The sequence below is a fragment of the Corvus brachyrhynchos genome, unplaced genomic scaffold (assembly GCF_000691975.1).
Source record: "Corvus brachyrhynchos isolate BGI_N302 unplaced genomic scaffold, ASM69197v1 scaffold162, whole genome shotgun sequence".
NCBI lineage: Eukaryota > Metazoa > Chordata > Aves > Passeriformes > Corvidae > Corvus > Corvus brachyrhynchos.
This window is the reverse complement of record NW_008236696.1, coordinates 4,636,123-4,659,025: the sequence shown is the minus strand read 5'-3', so window position 1 is coordinate 4,659,025 and position 22,903 is coordinate 4,636,123. Positions and strand designations below refer to the sequence as shown.

Genomic DNA, 22,903 nt, shown 5'->3' with positions numbered 1-22,903 from the left:
GCCCCCCAGGCTCCTGGGGCAGCAGCACCAGCGTGCAAAGCACCGGCAGCACGAATTCGGAGAGAGCCGAGGTGTCTGGAGATAAATAGCTTGTGAGATGGGGGTTGAACCTTTGAAAATTGGGGTACGCAAGTTCTCTATTTAAGCTCTTCATCCAAACTGGGTTATAGTATAGGAGGACATCACTTGACTACACGTGTGTTATTCGTGATCTTTTTAGGAACAAGAGTTTCAGTTTCACATAAAATCCATTTTCCTATTTAGGAGTAAACACATCTGTTTATTTTAATCTGTAGAAAATATAGGAAAAACTAATCTTACAAAAGCTTCTCTTTCGGTAAATGTGAGAATATGTTGTGATTTTGATAACTTAATTAAACACTACAGAAGAAGCAAATACAAAACCTAGGAATATACTTTACAGAAAAATAAGACTGGCATTAGTACTTTCATTCTCACCCCCCAGAGACCTGTCCTACAATACTTGAGCAAAGATGGAGATATTTAAATGATATATCAGGTCTAGATTAATCTAAGAAGTCTAAACTGCAGGTCAGGAATAGCAGAGAAAACAGCTGAAAATGGCATCATCCACAGCATAAGGGGAAGGGAGTAGGGACCCTCTTAAATGCAGTAGCTGAAGCACTGGGTGGAGGGTGTGCTGGTGGGAGCCTCAGGTGAGAATGCTCTGGCAGCTCAGGCTGACTGGTGTACTCAAGACCCCGAGTCCATGCTGCTGCCAAACACAAAATATTTCCTCAATAGAGCCCAAATGCTCTAAAATACCTGCCGTGTCCACTGCAAGTGCTGACATTTGGGATCGGTCACTGAGCCTGATTTTAAAACTCCTTGTTAGTGTTTTGTTTTTATTTTACCCAATTAGTTCATTCTTAGCAGTCTCAGTTCAGCAGCCTTCGCTGTGAGACCTGCTGACCCTGAATGTGTGCATAGCAGTAATTAGACTGATACAAATAATAATGCAAAATTTTAATGAGCAAAACTCTATTTTAAATTCAGTGTTGAAAAGATGGGGATATCTACAAATGCTATAAAATAACATTGAGAAACATTTTATGTGCCATGCTTAAGGCTGTAGCCAAGAAAGGGATATTTCTTAGTATGTTAGTAGATATTTCTTCATTTTCCAACTTCACTGCAGTAATTGCAATTGATCTTAGACAAACTGTGTGAATACCTTGGGATTCAGTTCCCAGCTGAAGAATTTTTTCCTCATGCTTCATTATTTGTACTGAGATTTTAAAGTTCATTGGTGGGTTCTTATAAGGCTTCTGATACAATTAAAAATATTGCTTTTTTTGGAGTTTGTTTTACAATTGATTGCTATTCTTGAAGCAAGTATATTTAAACAAGAGACAGGAAAATATTGTGTAGAATTATGTGCATTTATGCTAAAAAGGAGCAGCAAAGAAGTGGTTAAAGAGAGGGCGAAACTATTGTTAAGCCAATTCAAAGGGCTCTCAAGCCAGTGTGGGATGTATGGATATATGCTTTTAGATCATTCCTCCCCATTTTTAGGCTCTTGTGGGGCAAAACTTCAGGTAAAATTATTTCTTCCCCCACAAGATTTCTTCAAATAGTTCTCAGATGCATGCTCAACTAAATCTAAGCAAAAATACTCTTTTTAAACTGTATCCTTTTATTGGCAATTAGAAAGGAAATAGTCTATTTCATGGGAGTAACAATTTCTCTGTGGTGCCAGAGTGCTGAGCTGAGAATCACTGGAGAAGTACAAAGCATTATTTAGTGCTACATGCCATGAAGTGAATTTATGCCTACTGGGACTAAGGTCCATAAACGGATGTTGGATTCAGATACGTTTTATTGAGTTAATCTGTGCTGGTCAGCAGAAAGCATTTGTAATGAGGTTTCCTGACAGACTAAAGAGCAATTTCTTATCTCATCAGAACAGTCCACCACTCAGCTTTAGGCAATTTAAGTCCATGGTTCTGTTGAAGTCAAAGCACTGTCCTTATTTCCTGTGGGCTGGAGGTCTAACCTCGTGCAGACAGCACTCAGCACATCCCAGCACATGACTGCTGCATGTGCTGCTAGTGGGACACTTGGAGTTGACAAGGTGTTTGTGCATTAGTGCAATGTTGCAGAGAAATCCTTGTGCTGCTTCTTGTAGGAAAAGTTCTCTCAGGTGCAGCTCTATACTGTTTCTGCACCTGAAGCTGACTTGCAGATGTCTTTTTTTACTGTGGGGGTATACTGCCTGTTAATATAGATCCATGAATAATTTTAGTCTTGGTATGAAAGAAAATGAGGCTTTTATGCTCATGCTTTTTTCTATCCCAGCTGGCCCTTTTCCGTATAATTTTAGCAGCTCTTGCCTGGTTTCGACAAAGGATTGAAACTCTTGGTTTCCTGTAAATTTATCCTATTTACATATTCAAGATTGGGTATGGTGACAAAACCCAATAATTGTGCTGGCTGAAGAGGAGAGGGAGAGGACTGAGGGTGTGGCTGTGTGCGGTGAGGCAACGTCTTGCCTTGCTGTGCCTGGTGTTGGATGCAGAGCTGTGGGCGGGGAGAGGTGAAGGAAGCGCACATGGTGCACACCGGTGCGCATGCTAGCAGATTATCCATACCTTTATTTTTCCGCTTCACACCAGGCTTTGGTGTAACTTGGGAAATCACCCCATAGATTGTGTCTTTCTAGAACCTTAAATCTGTTAAAGCTGGTGGCTTAGTGACAAAGCTGGGGTGGGTAAACTGGGGTGGGAATGGTGCAGGGGTTCAGGCTGTGGGTGGATATGAGGAAGGAACAGCTCTATCGTATTATGCACTGAGCAGGACAAATTCCTGTTACCGGGGTGCAAGCATCCAGCTGCCCTGTGTGGTTGCACTTGTGGATGCACACAGAGGAGAGTGTTCCAGCCTCTCATTTGCTGGTGCTCAGCACAGAGAAACGCCTGTGTGGGCAGGTCCTTCAGGACAGACCTCTGATTTCTGACAGCAGTCCTGGCCTGGGGAAAAAAATGGAGGTGTACTTCACAATTGCCAAAGCAGAGGGAGTAACTCCTCTTTGACTGATTTTATCCTCAGTTCCCTAGATGAACAGAAGCCCTGCCCTGGGGATGTTAAAGGAGTGTGTTTGATGTGTATCTGCCAGCTGAGAGCCCAGTCAGGCAAAACAGTGTCTAGGAAAATCTCTACAAGACCTGCCTTTTCCTTGTGGACTGCACAGTAACTGAGTGCACAGACATGCGAACAGGGAAAAATCAATAGTCCCTACAGCCCAACCTCCTACCCTTTGTGGTAACTGATGTTGAGTGCTTGAGAGATGGCAAGAAAACACTGGAAATGCCTTTACTGTACTTTGTAATGTGAGAAGCTCTTTCTTCCTGTTCAGCTAACATTTGGCATGTGTCCAAAAGCCTGGAGTATCAACAGCCCTTGTGATGCTCACAGATGCTATTTTTATCCCTGTGTCTTTCTGGTTCTCCTTTATGTGCTTCAAGTTATGAATTGCAAGCAAAAAAATAAATGCTGCTTCCATCAGGGAATGTGCACAGCTGCTCCTCAGGGAAAGAAGCTGTCCTGGTGGTCTTGGCTGAATGGATCCAGCAGCTGTTCTGCACTGGAAGTGCTCCAGAGGTTCCTTGCAGGGAGAAAAAGGTGAAGGGGGAAAGAAAGAGGAATAGCGCAGTGAATCCAGTGCAGTGCTGTGGATGATAGCTAGGATCAGGAGGTGACTCAGTGTGTCAGTGGCAGAGTAGAGAGGAGGAAAACATGTTCCCTTCTTAATGTCCAGAGTCTGTCCTTTCCAGCTCTCACGGTGCTGCTGGAGGGCCACGACACAGACTGTGCCTGTGCACTGGTGCTGCACTGGTGATACAGCTTAGGAGTGTTGGAGACTGGGGATCTGATATGCCTGGTTTTATAGATCACGATCTTCTCTGGGTTACCCAGTGTCTCTCTTATGTGTTTCTTTTGCATTTACTTGTCTTTCAGTTTATTGCCCTGACTTTAAGCCAAGGGCCATTTATGTTTTGGGTAGGATTGCTCAGAAAGGCTCTTGGTCTCACTTAGGTCCGTAAGCATTTTCATACTCAAGACTGGAATAACTTTGCATCCAAGCCTAAACCCTGGATCCAGCTACTCTTTACCCCTGTGCCAGCTACACATTGGTAACTCTGGGATCTGTTTATTTATCTTGCCAAGCAGAGGCCTAGCAGGACAGAAATGCCTTCTGTTCTTGGTGATCTGCTCTTAGTTGCAGAGGTCAAGAGAGCCAGGTAAAATAAACCCTGCAGGTGCAGCAGCAATTCGTGCCCAGTGCTTGGCCCGTGAAGCTTCTGCTGATCTCCTGAGAATATTATCTAATCCAGCAGTGATGTCATTGGCTTGGGGGTTTCTTTTTGTCTGCATTTTTGTTTATTTGCTTTGGATTTTTTTCTCTTTTTTTGCCTTGTTTTTTTTTAATGATGGTAATGGTCCTTGAATAACTGTGCTGTCTACACAGCTTTGAGATGACAACAAAAGTTCTTTGGCTAAGGTTGTCGTTTGATCTTCACTCTACTCACTCCTGCTTTCGGCAGTTTGTGTGGGAGTTTATGTGCGTCAGCAGTGACAGAATTGTTGTTTCCCTATGCTGAAGGTGACCAAAAATGTTTTGCTCGTCCGTTAAGAAATCACTTTAAGCAGATCAGTGTAATGAGATTCTGAAGCCATATGGCACTGGAATTAGTGCCTTCTAGTGTAGGAACTGCATGTTGCAATTGAAACAGTGCTGCACGCTACAAGGAATTTCAAGAACAGAGATGTGTTTTCCTCTGCTTGTTCCTTTAACTCCTTGGGGTTTAAAACAATGCCTGGGATGTAGCCCTTTATTAAAAAAGGAGGGAGAGGAAATCCTGATCTGCTTTTTATTAGTTAGAAGAAAATAAATGGAAGTTAATAAAAAAGACCAGTTTCTATTTCCTAGCTGAACACTGGAATGGATGTTAACAGCACCAAGAGTGCTCTGAAAATAAAGCTTCAAATTGCTGAAGTGCCTCGTGGCTTATCAGATTCATGATCTGGGTGATGGGAAGGCAGAACGAAGGTTATGGAGGTATATGCAAAATGAAAATGTGTTTCAGCATAGCTATCAAAGATTAGTTCACACATCAGATAAAACATCATGAAATAGGAAAATGTGAAGCTGGGGTTTCAGGAAAGAAATATAGATTATTTTCTTAGCTCCTGTATGTGTCAGTCTTTATAGTGGCATTGGATTTAGATTACTTATTTCTTACATTTGTGGAATACTAAATACGTAGGTGGGGGAGCTGCTGGTCTTCGTGAATAAATAAGCTATCTTTTGCTGTTGGGTTTTTATGTTGTTTTTAAAATGTTGGTAGATGAGAGAGGTAATTTTTTCAGTCTCTTCTACACTAAACTTTCTTAATGGTTCTTACAAGGCTCTGATGGAAAAGTGATGCCTGTTTCCCCTCAACTGCTTTAATGACTGTGTGGTTAAGTTGCAAACAGCAAGTGTTTTACAGTGTTTTCTAGCTGCCCCATTTACACATGCAGCAGAAAAAGACTTCTCTTCCTCCTTCCTCTGACAGATAAATGCTGTTCCCAAACTCAAATCTTGATTCTTCACACGAAATTACCTCCCTTGGGCTCAGCATCGAGATCCAACATGTTTGTTGCATGTTTCGTGCTTAACAGTGATACCAACCATCACAGCACTGCTTTTTGATGCAGAAGCATCTTGTTTCATGAGAAGAAATATGGGGCTTAAACTTATTTAACTGAGCTGACTTTAAATTTGTTGCCATCCTCTGGCCACACAGTCATGGCAGCAAGCACTTTCCAGCAAGCATCAATTCCAATGTGAACTGGTATTTCTAATGAAACCAGGAACTAGTGCAATTCTGCAGGCTGTTTTGGGTAATGGCATCTAAGAGTATCTGGTTCATGGGTTGTGGGGTGGGGTTTCTTAGTTTTTTTATTTTTGTCGTGGGTTTATTTATTTATTTTAAATTTCTGATGACACTTTCTTACATTTATTTACTTGCTTATTCATTGACAGACCATTGACAGATTATGTTGCTAGGCAATGCTGGCAATTCATGAGCAGAAAATGTCCTCTTCCTTAGATTTTCCAAACATTTTGTTATGGTTGTTTGGAGCAGCAGGAAAGTAATGCCCTTCCATTCTGTGTTATTACAGAGAAGAGCCAGGGAAGCATGCCTATCATTTTCTGTACCTGTTCCCTTCCCTACAACCTTCTGCATGCAAAGAGCAGTAACTTGCTTTCAGTCAGACTGGTACCTTTTAGTTAATGGAGGAAAATTGTGAATTCTCCATCATCCACACTGAGTGTGTGTTTGGCAACATGTTACATAAAAGAATTCCTGCAAGGCAGCCCTCACTGCAGCTCCTGTGCAGATACAGCCAGAGCAGTACAGAAGAGGTCATTTGTGTGGTAGGAAACAGGGCAGGTCTCAGTGCTCCCATGTCCGAGGTTTTCCATGCGTGTCAGGAGAAGCTAGCCCAGCTTGCGAATGGAAATGCAGTGAAACTTACAGGAGAGTAAACAGATCCTTCTGTCCATTCATCCCAGCCCTTGCATCACAGCACTCGGTCCCTGAGGTAACCCTCATGTGCCTTGTTGCTAAATGTGTCAGCTTATTTCTGTGTTTGGAGCTGGGTGATGGCAGTGGTACCCCAGGCAGCAGAGTTTTGTATGTAGCATTCTGATGGATCAGGCTTTCCTAGGGAAGGACTGGGAAATTGTTTTAGATCATTTCCCTTTTGTGTGCTGTGTGGCTACCTGTGTTTCCAAAGCTCACACCTAGGGCAGATTTCTTCCTGCATCCATGTCCAGCATCAAATCTCCCCCTTGGAATACAGCATGTCACAGATCCTCCTGTTACTAAGCCATGTGGATACCGGTGGGGAACAGCGTTCATGAGGGAGGGTGGCAGACAGAAATGTATTGCCACAAATGCTGGCTTCTCCCTCACTGTTTATCTCTGTGTGCAAGGTTGAAGTGCAGTTATTCTGTGTATGTCAGACATTAATATATTGTCAGAAAAGTTTATTTGCCAAGGTATATCATGTTTGCCCATGTAAGGAAGGACACCTTGAGCCCCTGTAATGAACGAAAAGAGGGAGGAAATGTTTAAAGATAAAACTGCATGGTTGTGTTTCTAGTTTTCTTATCTCATCATGACCGTTTTCTACAAAGTATTTCTTCCTTCTGTGCCACTGCTGTCCTTATCTGTAAAATATTGCTGTCCCCTAGGGATTTCTCTATGGAAGCTCTAATAAATATTTTAAAGATGGTAATGAATCAAGTTATTCAACAGCTCAGTACATCAATGGTCTCACTTTGCAGGCAGGGTTTTGGCAAAGGTAAACAGCAGGAGAGTGAGCAACTTCATGCCACATAGCAAATTTGGAGGTGAGGGTAGTAAAATCTTTTACCTTTAAGAGTAGAAATGTCCCTTATAGCTTCATTTCATCAAAAGAAGATGATCGGAGACTCAGTTCTCAAGTCTGGTAGCTGTTTGACTACATGGTCAGTTTGTGTGTGCTGGGTTAGGAAACTTAAGCAGCTCTCCCTGGGTGGCTGAGGTAGCAGAGCTGGCAGGGGAGAAGCTGCAAGTTTGTGGAATGGGAAAGAAGTAGAGGTGGGGGAGGTGACTTCTGTATATTTCAGCTTACAGGCATTCAATGAAGTCCAGCCAGTTACTCACCATTTTAGTCATGGCACCATAGGAGGCTTTTTTCTCCTGAACTTCTTTGTCCCCTCTAGGTCACTCTCTGATTTGGATTAATTAGCCTTATGCTTTCCCACTCCATGCCTAGGGATCAGCTGTGACCTGAGCAGGCCACGAGCTGAACAGCGCTGGATGTTCTGGCACTATGTAAAGTGCCAACAGGTGTTAGTGACTGAGGCAGAGGAAGGCAAAGGTTCTCAGTCTGTGTGTAAGATCCTTGCAGGAAACTCGTTCTGTCCTCAGGTCACTGCAGTTGAGCTCTGGGTGGCAGCTCACCCCTGATTCATTGGGTTCTCACTGTATTCTTTGCACTGTCACCAGTGCTGGCCTTGTGCCTGTTGTGCATCTCTTGTGCAGTCCCCTGCCGATCCTAGGGAAAGCTCCTTTTTAATTCACTGTATCAGGATTGAGTGCTCTCTGAGCTCAGTTCCCCAAGAACTAGTTTCTTCATAAGGCTCTCTAACCAGTGATTTGTGTTATGGTAATTGTTAAAAGGGAAAAAAAGTCAGCTTAAATATCCAGCCCCTTCAAAGGGGGATTTCTAAAAGTGTGTTTCAAATATCTGATTTTGGTGTCTAACTAATGGGTCCAACTTCTTTGTTTAAAAAAAATTAGTTGGGGGATTGCACAGCTAGCAGAGCATGTCTGCCAGCAATATTTCCCTTGTCCTCCATTTGCTACTCTGTTCATTTCGATTATCAGATCTTATGAGCAGGGACTGTGCACAGCAGCAGAGGGCTTTTCTGTACAGTTGCAGCCTCCCAGTGCCACTGCCAGACGTGTGAGCAATTGGTTGAGCAGCTCTGCAGAGCAGTCTCCTTGCACCATCCAAGCTGAAATGCAGAAGTAAAAAAATCCATTCTCAGAGATGAAGAATCATAAAATCATAAGCCTGAAAGGGACCAAAAATCATGAAGAAAAACCCTTTCTCAAAGAAAAATTCTTTGTGAACATAGCTGGCATGCTCATTAAGAGCCATTCTGTGATCTTGCAATGTGCTTCTGGGATCCTCTCTCTTCATTGTTGCTTATAAGACAGCTTTAAATTAATGATAAGGAAGCCATTCAGGACATGGGCTGTGCTGAGGTTCACAGCTTTCATTCTGAATGAGAGATTAAAGTAAACTGATATTGAAAGCAAGGAGGGAGAAACAAACACAGTCAGTAAGCCTATAAAAGTCTTAGCCAATTGCAATGGTGAACATCCTGCTGGCGAGGGTGACCTTGAGTGAACTAAGTGGGATAAAGTCACCAGGCTGGACTGACGGCTGAAGAATCAGGCTGGATTCCAGCAAACAGAGAGCAGATTCCTGACAAGAGTCTCCTGATCTGTGGCAATGGCTTCTCGGTGTCAGAAATGTGGACAACAGGTTCCCAGGAATCTGCCTTTCACTGCTGTCCGGATAACAGAAGGAGAAATGAAATCTTATCATGATTTTATAGGAGGATGCCTTAGACTGGAGCGCATGGCAAAGAAAGGTATGTGCAGCATCTTTAAATTAAATAGCATAGTAGTGGTAATTGCATTGCATTCCCAGGCAATTTGCAAAAAGAGATTGTATTCTTAATGCTTTCTCTGAGGAGTCAGTGATAAGTAGAGGCAACTGGCTGGATTTGGGTATTAACTCAGGTGTGACTGCAGCATTTGACTTGGCTGTATATTTCTGGGATATTTGCAGTGATTTGACCTAAAGGAGGTTAAAATGAATGTTAGACTCATTCTGAATAAATATTTCATTCGGGTGTTAGACACTGAGTTTTCTGTATATGTCAGGAGTAGGTATTTGCTGTGCATGGAAAATACTTATTTTAAATGAATGTTAAGAGTTGGAGCAGTGGGTGTCATGACCCAGCTGAGCCTGTCACTCTGTGCTCCTAAATTACTATGTAGAAGGTCAATATCTTCCTCTCTGTAAAGATTCTGGTTTCACTGTATTCAGAAAGTTGCACAATGGAGTTTTTTGTGCTCTGTGTGAGTCAGCCCAGGTACAGGGCAGTATTCTATTCTCAGGGGGTTGCTAGTATGAGGTACTGGTGTCCTGGCAATTTGTGCTAACTGCATGTTAACTCTGAAGTAGAGTGATGTAGCTGAAGTCTAGGCTGTTGACCGTCTAGCTGCATATCAAGATTGCTGAATCATAGAACACTTTCTCTCTTGTCATTGAGAGGAAGATTTTTAAAACAGTCCCCTTTCATTTACCCTATTAACTCGAATAAATACTTAGTAAACCTCAAATCCAGAAATTTATAACATGTTCACTAGTACATGATGAAAAGACTCCCAAAAGCATGCAATATGATTTTACTTGGAAGTTGAATTGTTGATTATGATTTAATTAGCTCTTCAGCAAAGAGAGCTGCATTCGATCTGGTAAATCGAGAATATTCTGCAGAAAAAGAGGTGGACCAGAAGCAGGGTATCGGCTGGGGGCGCCGCGTTCAGAACGGGGTTTACTTGGAAGTTGAATTGTTGATTATGATTTAATTAGCTCTTCAGCAAAGAGAGCTGCATTCGATCTGGTAAATCGAGAATATTCTGCAGAAAAAGAGGTGGACCAGAAGCGGGGTATCGGCTGCAGCCGCTGCTTACAAACTGGGGCTTGCAGATGCTTTCTTTAATAGGGCTCTAATGCACAATGTCAGGGTTTGAAAACTGCAAAGCCAGTCCATTGTACCGCTGCTTCTGTGAGTGATCCATCCATGCTGATCTTTGGGCTCAGTGCCTACCTATGCATTGTTGTATTTGGCTGACCTTTCAGTAACACTGATGTTTCCAGTTGCACTCTTTGTACTGAGGCATTCCGAGTTCAGTGCAGCAGGGCAGAAATATCTGGTATCCAGTAAAAGACAGCAGAATTCATCGAAGTTCCTTCCTGAATATTTGATCAGGTTGCTTATGGCTTCGTGGGCCTGTGGACCTGTTGGAGGGAGAGCTCAGGCATCTGCTGTTCTTTTTCTTCCTGTAGTAGAGAGGGGAAGAGACTGGTAAGGGCTTTGCCATGGTTACTGTTCCCAGGGAAACATCTTCTCTGCCTCTGATGCTGAGAGACTACCTGGTGTAGTATTATGGGCGGAAATCCCTTGGAAAATCATTTTTTGCTAGAGAACAGATAGCATGTCAGATCAGCCTGAGCCTGTTGTCATTTTGTGAGGCAGAAAACATCTTCGCCACTTTAGTATTAAATTCTGCCAGTGAAGCTGCCAGAGGGGCAGAAGTTCAGTTATTGCTGAGGATGAGGTGCCTTCAGCTGCAGGTTTTAGAGCTGTGTGAGCTGTGAGAACATACTGGGGCAGCTCTATGTGTGGTGACAATATTAGAAGGGGGCTGAGGAGCTGGAAAGGTGGCACAGGAGTTCATAACAACTCTCCCTGGGTTCTTTTCTCCTGTTCTGAACTGACTCTGACCTTGTGTTCATCGTGGGGGGGTTTTTTGGCCTGTGTTTTCTTATCTGTAAAGTGGGAGTGGAAATTTCTTGTCTCCATCAAAAGTGGATCCTGATGATGTGGTTATGACTACTTCATATTACTACTTTGATGACTAGACCAGTTTCCCTTAGTTGTCTGTGCTGCATAAACACAGAGGCAGAAAGATGATCTGTCCCGGAGAACTTGGATTCTGTCTGCCCCATCTTGCTAGTCCTACAAGCAAAGACTCATTGACAAACTCTAGGGATGTGTGCCTTCTTCTCAGGCTGACTTCCTCTGAACATAGTGGCAATGCAGGATCCTTGTGGCATGTTCTGACTTACTATCACTTAGGGGAGTACCCTTTCTCCAATTTAAAGATCCAGCTGGAGTGTTGCTAAGGGTTAATTGGCTGATGTTTACTCAGTACTTCAAGCACTCCAAAATATGAAGCAATTTTCACATTGTCCATCCCCAAGACACACATACAGACTGTCTGTGGAGCCCTGTGAATATTCTGTGGCAATTCTGTGTATTAAATATCATAATGAGAAGATATGGAAGGCATGCAGGTAACTATGGCAGAAATAGAGGCCACATGGTTGCAGTGGCCTGCAGCTTACCTGCCTTTTATCAGCAGTACCCCACAGCAAGCAGTGTTGTGCCAAGCTATTCCAGTTCCTGGATCATGCAAGTTTCAAGGCTTTCTTTGAATCAACATGATTTGTTCTGATGAGTGGTTAGAAGTGTGGTTGTAGGCTCCTGTTTAGGTAAAGGGATGAAAATAGTGAATGCTCACAAAAAGAAAGTGATGCTGTGAGGGGCCAGCTGAAGGGCAGTTTCCTTATGGCCACATGATGCCTGCTCAGAGCTCCACAGCCCTGGCTCCCTGCAACAGGCTATATGAGCTGCCTGCAGGTACTGAAGGGCCCTCTGGGGTCTGGTGTACAAATGGTGCTATTTTGAGTACCACTATGTGACCTTGAGACTCTCTGGGAGCTGCCGCTCCAAGGTGCTGGTTATAGCACGGCTATGAGAACCAAAGGGAAGGAGCCCCCAGAAAGCCAGGCAGAGATGTGCCAGGGACTCCAGTCCAGGGCTGATCCCTGTTGGAGTGCTCTCAGTTCCTCATGAAACAGATACTGAAGCTGAAAGCAAAGCATAGCCTCTTGACATGAAATACATCATTCTTGGACAGTGGCTCACGTGTCCTTTCAGCACTGACCTAGCAATTTATGTCACCACACTGCTGGTGAACATCTTTAATGCTTGAGGACACCTCCTGCCAAACTGGCCCCTTTGTCCCCAGATGCTCCTAATTAGCCTGCCTTGTTGTGATGCTCAAGTCCTCCAATGGGATCACACACCTACGGGGGTTTTACATGGATGAATGATCCTGTGCTGGCTGTGACTATGTCTCTGCATGCTGTGGAGCTTGAGGCTGCAAGCAGATTATATATTTTTAAGGGAATAAATGTGTGTTTTTCATCTGTGCTCAAGGCTGGTGGCTGCTTAAATCAGGGTAGTGAATATGCAGACACTAAGGAGTATGCAGTTTATTACTGAGGCTTTTCAGGATTTTGCTGTTACTGCAAAACCAGACAAGAGCCTCCTTGCCAGTAGGATGGGGACCTGTCTGTTGTGCTAGCAGTGTTTCTGCTTTTGTCCTCTGTAGGACAGAGGAATGCTGCAGTTTTGTCTGTCCGGCAGTCAAGGGAGCTTGTTCTTAGTCCTGCTGTGTCTCTCTGACTGCTGAAGTTGAAAACCAATTCTTCAGATCCATCTGTTCAGGGAGGAAAAGGGACTGAAGTACTGGAGCAGTTAAGGAATTACGGTGGTATCTCTGGAAAGAAATCCCATCTGAAATGAATTTGGGCTGAAATTTCTTGGACTTTTTGGAGCTTCTCCACCTTTAGTAGTAAAATAAATGAGAAATGCTTTCCTTTCCCAAGTGACTGACCTTTCCACAAAGGTGCTGGTTACTGGAGAAAGTGACTATTTCATGTGAAGACCAAAGTCTGCAGTATAAGTGGAAGGTACTTGTAAATCCCTTGAGACTCAGTCATGGTGCCTCCTTGTGCATTGCTCAAAATTGTTCTTGCTGTATTTGAATTCAGTATTTCTTCTCTTTAATATAAAATGCTACCTAGGGGACTGGGGATAACTTTTTTCAGCTGGCTCTCAGTGCATATAACATAGCTGAAATAAAATATTCTGTTTGCACAGAGGTTTTTCTGAGAAAAGATGATTATCTTAGATGCTTGTGTTTCTTTTCACCTGTTCCCATTCATATGCAGCGTGCTCTGCTGTGGTTGAGAAATACTTAAAACCCTGTTTACCTAATCAGAAAAGTCCAGACAATTATGAGGGAAATAGGGAAGGCACAGCTTGATTTTCATTTAAAAGATTTCTGAGAGAGATGTAGTACTGCAAAGATCAAGAGAACAAATTCTCAGATGGCAAGTTATAGCAGAGGCCTTGTGGGTATCTATGTTTTTCCGTTTCTCCCATGATACAAGAACAAGAAACAGCTCAATTAAATGGAAGAGCATTAAACATGGATAGACGGATTTCTATAATTGGAAATGTTTTGTTAACTTGTGGGACTTATTACCACAATATAATAGCACAGTTCGCTTTTTTTTAATTACCTAAATTGTAGTGTAAACTGTCTGGGGAGAAGATGTCAGGGGAAAATGGTGCTGAGTATGCTGGGAGGTTGGAGAGCGCCTGTGCAGAGCTCTCACCCCAGTAATGACCACAGAGCTTATTCTCCAATTTCAGACAGTTCTGCTGCTTCAAGCCTCACTTAAAGGCCCAGTTCTGCTGTGCTAATGTATTGATTTTTTATACAAATTGTGCTGCTGCTTTATTACCTGAATCTTGCTGTGGATTAGCCTGCTCGGTGAGGTTTCTAAGATATGGACTTTCCTTCTTCACCACCTTCAATTTATCTGCTAAAAATACTCACGATCAAGTATAAAAGAATGATAAATAAATGCTTGGTTGGAGCAGCCCAGCTATATATGAATATTTGGACTATGCCAAGTGTCTTGTTGCACAGATTTCTGATCCTATTAGTTAACTCCATTTTTCAAGGGGAAAAAAAATCCTCCAGGCTTTTACAACAGACAAGAATTATTGAGCAAGCATTTTTTTCCACCTTTTTCTAAACTGGAATATCCCAGCATCTTTGTTTTGCACAGAGTCAATGCCTAATTCATATTCAGAACCTGTGCCTGTGAGTCATTAAATTGGGGATTGCTCAGTTTAGGCTACTTGTCTGAACTCCTGAGTCACTACCTGTGGAAACCATGTTTTTACTAGAAAATGGACATATCGTGAACCAGCCATAAAATAGGAAAACCAGAGCACTTAAGACAGAAGGACTTGAGCAGGTACACAAGGGAAGAGTCCATGGGGAGGCTGTGAGAAAGGAACAAGCAGCACAGGGGAGAATGTGAATGAGGAACAAGCAGTGTAGCATAATCCTGAGAAAAAGGAAGAAAAGGATAAGAAAATGCAAACTGAAGGACAGTTGTGACATACACAACAGACAATGTGACACACATACAAGAGCCAATCATAAAGCATAAAGTAGTGTGTGAAAATAGGCCTTAACCAATAATAAATATGCATAATTGCATATAGGGAAAGCAAAAACTGTATATTAGGGACAGTAGTTCATCAATAAAATGGCTTCTGCTTGATTCACATTGAATTGTGTAGAGTCCGTTGTTTCTCTCCGCAGCTACCTTGAGACAGTGTGCTTCTGGGGGCCCCTCTGAGGAGGTCTACAGGAGGAAAGACCTGATTTTTACATTGGGATCCTGTTAATTAGTGAGGTCATAATTTGCTAGCATTGGGAAAAGCTGAGGTGAGATGGGAAGAGGTAAGGGAAGGGAATACTCTGTTCCATTTTCCCTTGACTTTACCACTAGACTCAAGAAGTGACATCTGTCAGAGAGTGGATGAAATTGGGAGCAACTTAAATTTTCAAGTCAAAACCACAATAAAAATCAATGGGCTGTGAGTTAAAATGGGAGCTGTGAAACACAAGCCTGTTGCTTTGTGTTAGGCCAGCTCTAGCAGAAACAGTGGATTTGCAGTTGCCTGAAGTCTTTAACGTAAGATTAAAGAGCTTTCTAAAATGCTGGTTTAATCCAATTTCCATGAACATCTTGTGTGTTCAACAAGTCAAACACAATGAACCTCGTGGTCCTCTCTGGGCCTGCAGTGAAAGAATCTGTGAAGATGATCTCTGAGTTAGACACACGTGGGTATGAGCCATTCCTTGTTATGCTTTTGGAGGCCCACACCCACAGGTATGAACACATGAACATGTGGAGACAGATGCTGACATGGTGCAAGTTGTTTCAATGAAACTGGGGTATATTATGGCCAAAGAGGATCATGTCCTGAATGTTATCTTTTTTTAAAGTAAACTTAAATATGCAGTGCAGTTGCTTCCCAGTAACAAAAGCTGAAATATCACTGTTACCCTATTCTATAGGTTGTATGCTGGTGGGACAGTATTTGGATAGTACAAAATACTGTTCTGCTGAGAGAAGCACAACTAAGCCTTTGTAGCTTGGCAAAGACGTTTTGCAGATGCATACTGAAATGACCTGTACTAATTACCCAAATGAAAAAATGTCTGACGTGTAAATTTAGCTTATGAAACTCAAAGTGCTGCCTCAGGAGAATGTAGTGGCCTGAGAGGAATTTCTTGGTGCCACTTCTATGGCGAGTTCATTCCTCTCCTTATATCAGGAATCCACATAAGGTTAGTAATTTACATTCACTTGCAGATTAGCATATAATCTTCTGACTCCACAGCTGGATCTGCTACTTCTGCAGCATCTCTACACACAGGGTTAAAGTGCTTTTTAGGCTGTAATCATCTGGCACATTTATCAGCCACTGGCACAAACGTGACGCTTGCCCAGAACGCTTTGGAACTTGTCCCACTGTGCTCCTAGGAAGGCCAATCCCGGCCGGAAGGTGACGGATGGGGCCGGGAGAGGGCAGTGCGCTACCCCAGACCTGGCTGGGGAGCCAGCTGTGCACAACCTCTGCTGCTGTCTCGGCTCCCCCGCAGCCGAGGTGGGCTCGGTGGGTAACGGGGCTGTGGGCTGTTCGCTCTGCGCAGGCAGAGCTGGAGGGGAAGCTCCCAGGAGAGCAAGATGTGTCTGGAATGGGAGACAGAATTTGTGCATTGGTTACACGTGGACATTTATACTGGTACAGGCAGCAGAGAGTAACATGACACACTCGCTACAGCCGGTGAATTCACTTGTTTGGCAGGCAGTGTAGCGGAGGCTGAGAAAGGAAGTGCAGTGCAAAATCCATGCATCTTGCCACTCTTCTAATCTACCTTTATCCACAAAGTAATGTGTGTCTGTAATGCTGCAGGTGTCATAAGCTCTCGTATGTATCTTAGACCAAGCATGGTGATGCTCTGCTTAGATTTGGCATTTCTTTGTAACTACATAGAAAATCCTGTCAGTTTTTTATGCTATACTGTAAGCATTGTCACAGTTTGTGTTGGTTGGCTGATGGGACAAGGATGGAAACACTGGGTGTATTTTCCTTAAGGCAGATCCACTGTCCAGTAGCCTGTCTGTACAAACAACTGTGGTCTGCTTCTCAATTTACAGCTGGGCAAAACTGAGGTTGATGTGGATTCCTCTTGCTGTGCCAGTTTCCCTATCTATAAAATGAATGACGCTTGTCTTTTTGGAGCCTGACTGATGGCAGGACATACAGAACAAACAAGATATTACCGCTGCATCACACATCCTAGCACACAGCTACTGTACCCTGGGTAAAGAGTGACTTGCATCTAAAGCTACATAGCTGCTGGGGGTTGTGGCAGTACAGGGACAGTAAATTTTATGAGTTAACCTAGTGTTAAAGTATTGCTTCTCAGAATTGCTTCAGACTGCTATAGTGTGATGTTACCTTTATCAAGCCACATGTGTACTCCCTTCATGCACTGAAAACTTGTGTCCTGAAGTATTCATTGACCTAAATATGTAAAGTGATTACTCCCCTGTTCAAAACCTTAGGTCATGTTTCCTACCAAATTCATAGGTCTCGTGCAGTCTTCTCCTTTGTCTTTAAATAACAGCACTATGTTCTGGTGTGTGGGTGTGCCTTCAGGACAGTACTCCGAGACAGCTATTCACAGCAGCACTGCTGGTTTCCCTTGGCCCCGAATACCCTACTATTTAAAGTTATTTTAATGAAAGCCCTTTCCATGCCTTAGTCTGAGCAAGTGAATATGTTTTGTTGCTTGTTGGGCTGTACCTTTGTTGTTTGTGCCAAGCTGTGAATGCCTCCAAAGTATCCAAGGGCCTGAGTGGAGAGCTGTCCCGGTGGGAAGAGGCAGCTGTACCTTGGGCAGGGTTAAAGCCTGGGCATGGTGCGAGTCAGAGGTCTCTGCTGTGGTTTGCCTTGAAGCTGTTACTGAGCAATTTGTGCAGACTCCTCCAGGAGAGCGTCAGCTCTTTGGTGCACTGTTGGTTGGATCCAGGATTGCTTCCAAGGAGTGCTGCCTCTCTCCATCCCTCCCCTCTGCCTCGGTGAACTCACTGCCACAGCGGGACTGCTGAGAAGCCAGGCTGCCTCACCAGGGAGGGCACGTGCTTGTGAGTGTCTGAAGGGGCTGAAGGGGAGCCATCGCTCTTTGCAGTGTCTTTCTGTTGCTTTTTCTGACGGGCATCTGAGCTGAACTACTGGTGACAGCTTGGAGAAGGCTGCAGGAGGGTGGCTGGGAGCTCTCTTGGGCAGAGAGGTCGGCTGTGAGCAGTATTTGTCCCAGAGAGTGCGGCTGGCAGCAGTGGTGGCTGCTGTGGCTCACTGTTTGTCCCCAGTGACAGTAACCAGGGAAATATTTTTGAGCGAACTGGCTTCTGTTCAGCAGTGAGCAAGCAACCATTCCTTCAGGTCCTGAGCTCAGAAATTATGTGAATAGGCTCTGAAATGATTTTGCTGGATGGAATAGCTCAGGGCAGAGTCAGTGGCTATAATTCTTCTAAGATGCAGTTTCAGCTATGAAACTGTCTGCTGGCAAGCTCTGGGAGAAAGGAATGAAGTCTGCTGCACAGTCTGCCGTATCTCTTGATTAGCTCAGTGTCCAGGCATTGTAGTAAGCGTATTTTAGCTTTGCAGTTTGCCACATATAGGTTTTGTTATTTATTCAGGATGGTTTTTAACATGACATTATGGAAATGTTCTTTTGTTCTATTCTCTGAGCAGGAATTTGTGTTCTAGCAATCCAGCATTGTTGTGAAGGACAGATTTTGGGAAGAAGATGAATTAACTTTTCTCTGGCAAAAATCAGAAACTATCAAGAAGTTTTTACTATTGAGGCACTAGGCAAGAGGTGGTGCTGCTATAAATCTGGATTTACTTCTTGAATGCTGAGATTAGACTTTTGCCTTTAATGCCTTTTATTAGGGAAGTTTCAGTTTTGTGGATAGTAGGATGTAGCATCCCCTCACCAGGGGGTGGTCTGTGAAATCAAGCAATATCTTGCTGAGCAAATGATGTGGTATGGTGTGTTTCTTTAGATCTTTTCTGATTATGGATAATTAATAATGTAGAGTAAAGATTTGTTAATAATTTCTTATCTATCTCTTACGATTTTACAGCAATATTGTAAGAAGTATCTTGATTATAGGCTGGGATATGAAGTCACCTAACTGAACAGTGGAGAGTGCTTTGAGAATTTTATATTAGTTTGTAAAATTTTGCTTTTACGGGGAATATTAATGGAGAATTCCTAGATGTGTGCATAAATGTACGGTATGTTTTGAGAGTAGGCAGTCATGGAAATCCTTGAAGTGTGACTGTAAGTATAAATTTGTACACACCAATGTATTTTTGCAGTATGTACCAATAGTAAATCAAAATGAGTTTACCTGTGTAGAAGAAAGATTTTTTTTTGCCAATCAATTTTAAGACAACTTCTTTAAAAACAAAAAAATCTCCATCAAACAAGAACACTCCAAGACTGTTTTGAAGAAGTGGTTAAATGGAAAAAGCAGCAAAATCTGTTTTTTTCATCCAAGGAAGTATATTCCAAAATATTTTGACATGGGCTTAGAAAGCTGACATAAAGCCTAGAGGGTGCATGGCAGCAGCAGCAGCAGCACTGCATGTAGTAGTAGCAGGGACACATCCTGCCTGGACTGGTAACAGCCTGCTTGCCAGTTTCACACACAAGTGAATAATTAATTTTTAGACTGTAGATAGGCCTGATTGAGAACTGTCAACTTCACTACTTCTGAGTCTTGGGGCTTCCCAGGCCCAGATTTCACGTCTGTATCTGAACTTTGTGGCCATCTGCTATCAGAGGAATACATGTTTAAATGTTTAACAAAACAGGACTCCAAGCATTTCCTCTTGTTTCAGTGCAGCTGCCAATAGACTTAACTTTGCCTTGTGTGCATGCTTGAGGGGTCTGCCTATTTAGCAACCACCTGGAAGGCTGGATCTAAAGCCTGGGGGAAGTTCAGGTTTGGATGTAAATTAACTGTGGTTCACTTGCATTTCCAATGCAAAGACGGAACACACTGGACACCTTCTGACTTGAAAGTCACTGCAAGCAAATCCTCAGGAAGTCCTTGCACTTTGTTAATGGCTGCTGTGATCCTGAGGCTAAGCTGGAAATTTCCCTCTTATGTAGTGGCAACGTTGGACCTGCAAATATCTGGGAATTAAAATTCTCCGCAGTGTCCCTGTGCCTTGATGCTTGGCCTGTCTGTAGTCCTTACTTTCTTGCTTGGACAGCATTCAAATGTCTCCTTTGGAGGTTGTTTCCAATGATTGCTTTGAGCATCTCTTGTGTCTTTCACTCAGTAAGCTTCAAGACTGGGTGGGTGTTAATGGCTTTGCATCTTTAGTGTGGTCTTTTCTGCTTACTGCAGTGGCCCAACAGACCTCCTCAAGAAACTGAAAGTGAGGAGGTTTCCAGCTGGGCGGGCAAGATTTCAGGTTTTTGATATGAACAGCTCTCTTTTCTCTCCTTTCCCAGTCAACCACAATAGACTCCTAATGTGTACTGTGCCTGCCTGTAAAAACAACTTACTAAAGTCTGTAACCACTCCTGGAGCACAGGAAAACACAGCCTCTAAACAGGTCTTTTCAGTCTGTGACCTCTTCACTCTTGTAATTTTATGTTAAAATGAGCATCAAATTTAGTCAATGAGATTAATTGAACAGTGCAGTGATCCAAAGAAATTTGAGCAGTCTTCCCTAAAATACTTAAAACCAGCAGAAATGTTTACTGCACCTGCAGAGCCAGGCTCATGTAAAGCTGCACCTCCATCATTAAGCTGCACAGAATGCCTTAGGAATACCAATCACCACTCAGTGTAATGACAGGAGAAAACTTCAGAGCAGATCTGCTGCATGATGGAAAATCACATCAGGCACTTGTTCAGCTTCTGTCCAGGTAGACACTGAGACTCACAGGTTTTTGAGCTCTTCAGAGAAAGGTGCATCTCTAACCTTTCATGGAGATGTTTGGAAAAGCTTGCAAGGCAATTCCTTCCACACCATGACCTCAATCTGTCTCCTTCTCAAGGGATTGGAACACGTGGGCAGTGCATCACTCAAGACAGAGTCTTGCTCCTAACTTGCTTGCCCAGATTTCTACTACCTTAGTGTACACAAAATTGGGTTGCTGTTACAACTAAAAATCCAACAACTTAAAGGGATACTTCCAAACATGAACAAGAGTTATTTAAATATTTTAGAAGAATCTTCAGTCTTTGGAAGTTGGCTACCAAACTTTGCTATGAAACTTTGCTTTAATGAGAAGAGAAATTGCATTTAAACAAATACTGTTTGTAGGTTTTACAGTTGTGCTTGGTGAAAAATTGATCTGAGAGAAAAGATGACACCAGTCTTCTATGCTTCATTTTGGCTTTTGCTCTAAGCTGATCTAAGTCTGATTCTCTCCTGGACGGGGTAGTCCTGGCTTTGCCAACCCCCACCCCTTCCATGCATTACCAGCACTTGCAACCTTCAAGCAGCTTTGCAGAGAACTAACCCAGATGAGAAGCAATCTCTAAGGAAATGATTGCTTCACCTTATTTACAGTAACTTTATTCCTGGCTTAGTTTTCAGCTGACTCAACATGGGTTAGCAAAAAGAGAGGTGGCAGGAATGTGCAGAAGAATAAGAGAAAGGATGGGATTTCCTGTCTGTTTATAGCTGAATATTTAGCTCCTCTTTAGAGCAATCTGTGGCACAGCAGCTTGTATCAGGAACTGACCTCGCTGTTTGTCTGCCTCGGCCGAGAGAATAAACAAACCTTTTCAGAAAGTAGACAAGGGGCACAAATGGTGAGAAAGAAAAATAAATAGAAATTTAAAAAAGGAATCCAAACCAAGAGCTTCTTTCTCTGATGTATTAACCTTGAAGTTTTCACCTTCACGAAGTGAAATATTTTGCTTGAGGGCTTGAACTGGGAATTCTGGTAGGACAAAATATTTTCAAGTCTTTTAGCCTGCTTAAACCTGATCAGTGAAATGTGCAAATTTGTTTCCTTAGTGTGTTTAATTCTTGAAATCTAACTTAGCTCTGCTAGACTTAGCTGCTGTCCATGGCAAGCAAAGCAGACTCAGGACCTGGGAGAAGTTCTGAGCTATGGGAATTCTGCAGCTTTCAAACTGGATTTGTGTGTTGGCTTTTGGTACTTTTTAAGAAGCATAAGAACACATAATGTGAGGTATCCTTTCATGTTCTTAAAATGAAATATCTGGCCTCAGGCTTAACCCTGTATGACCCTTTTCCATCACATCAGCAATCTGATTTTCCTCTAAACCCACAGCTATGAAAGCTCTGAGCATAATTTTTGACAGAGCTTGCACAAAGTAGGAGTAGGCTGATGTACTCTACTATTCTAGAAAAGATTTTCTTTCACTCCCAGCTGTCTTCCTTCCCTGTGAATTACATGTTAGGCTGTCATTAAGAGGAGATGAACTTTGCCCTGGAAATTTGTAACGCGTTATTCCAAGGGTAGTGACTTCAGATGGCAGATTGAAGCCATCCTCTCCTGCAGTCAGCAGAAGGCCGGGCAGTTGTAGCATTCAGTCACTAAAAAAACAAAGAAGCCCCAATGTCCTGTTGTGGCTGGTGGCCTTTGGTTGTCCTTGGTGGAGCAACAGGCAATGCTGTGTCAATCTGCCCGGTGCAGTCCAGTCGCTCACTCCAGCAGGTCGCTTTTCCAGCACTGTTGGAAACAATTAGATGCCATTAGCATGTAAACTGGTTTGTGTATGCTCAGAGAAAAGAGGAAAGATATTCTTTGTTGCTTTTAATCATTGTCTGTTGGTGTGGCTCCTCCAGACCTCCTGTGGGAGCAGATACAGCTGGGTGAGACACAGAATAAGTAAGTGTGGAAGCCCAAGCATGTTTCATTTTTGAATGAGGAACTATGAAGCATAACTGAAAGGCTTTCCCCTTGAAGATTAGATAGCACAGTTGCAGCGAGCCTCCCTAGAGAGCTGGGAAGGAGGAGAAGCTGTGCCAGACAGATGGCTATAGTAATTGCCTTTCTTTTTCTCCCCCTTGGTAGAAAACCTTGGGAAGCAAAACTGTAAGGCCTAATTCTTCTGCAGTGAAACGGGCCTCTGCAAGGAATCGAATTTATAGCATTTTAAGAGGAGAACCAAGAGTAGATGAACTGACTTGCTTCTTTTGTTTTTTCTTCTTTTATCACATCCTTATTTAAATTGT

At 43.0% G+C, this 22,903-nt stretch overlaps 1 protein-coding gene across 9 annotated transcripts in view; it reads left to right on the top strand.

Annotated features, from left to right (window-relative positions):
• Positions 1 to 22,903, top strand: part of MCF2L2 (MCF.2 cell line derived transforming sequence-like 2) — a 160,634-nt gene that overhangs the window by 11,752 nt on the left and 125,979 nt on the right. For 5 of the 9 annotated variants that reach the window (XM_017726952.1, XM_017726951.1, XM_017726950.1 and 2 more), the window contains exon 1: positions 8,544 to 9,223. The exons of 2 other annotated variants lie outside the window; for them this stretch is intronic. In XM_017726952.1, coding sequence (XP_017582441.1) covers positions 9,082 to 9,223 — 142 coding nt within the window. In that variant the 5' untranslated portion in view covers positions 8,544 to 9,081. Of the gene's footprint in view, positions 1 to 8,543; positions 9,224 to 22,903 lie in introns of those variants that run through there. 2 more of the 9 variants (XM_017726944.1, XM_008644508.2) reach the window with 1 other exon arrangement.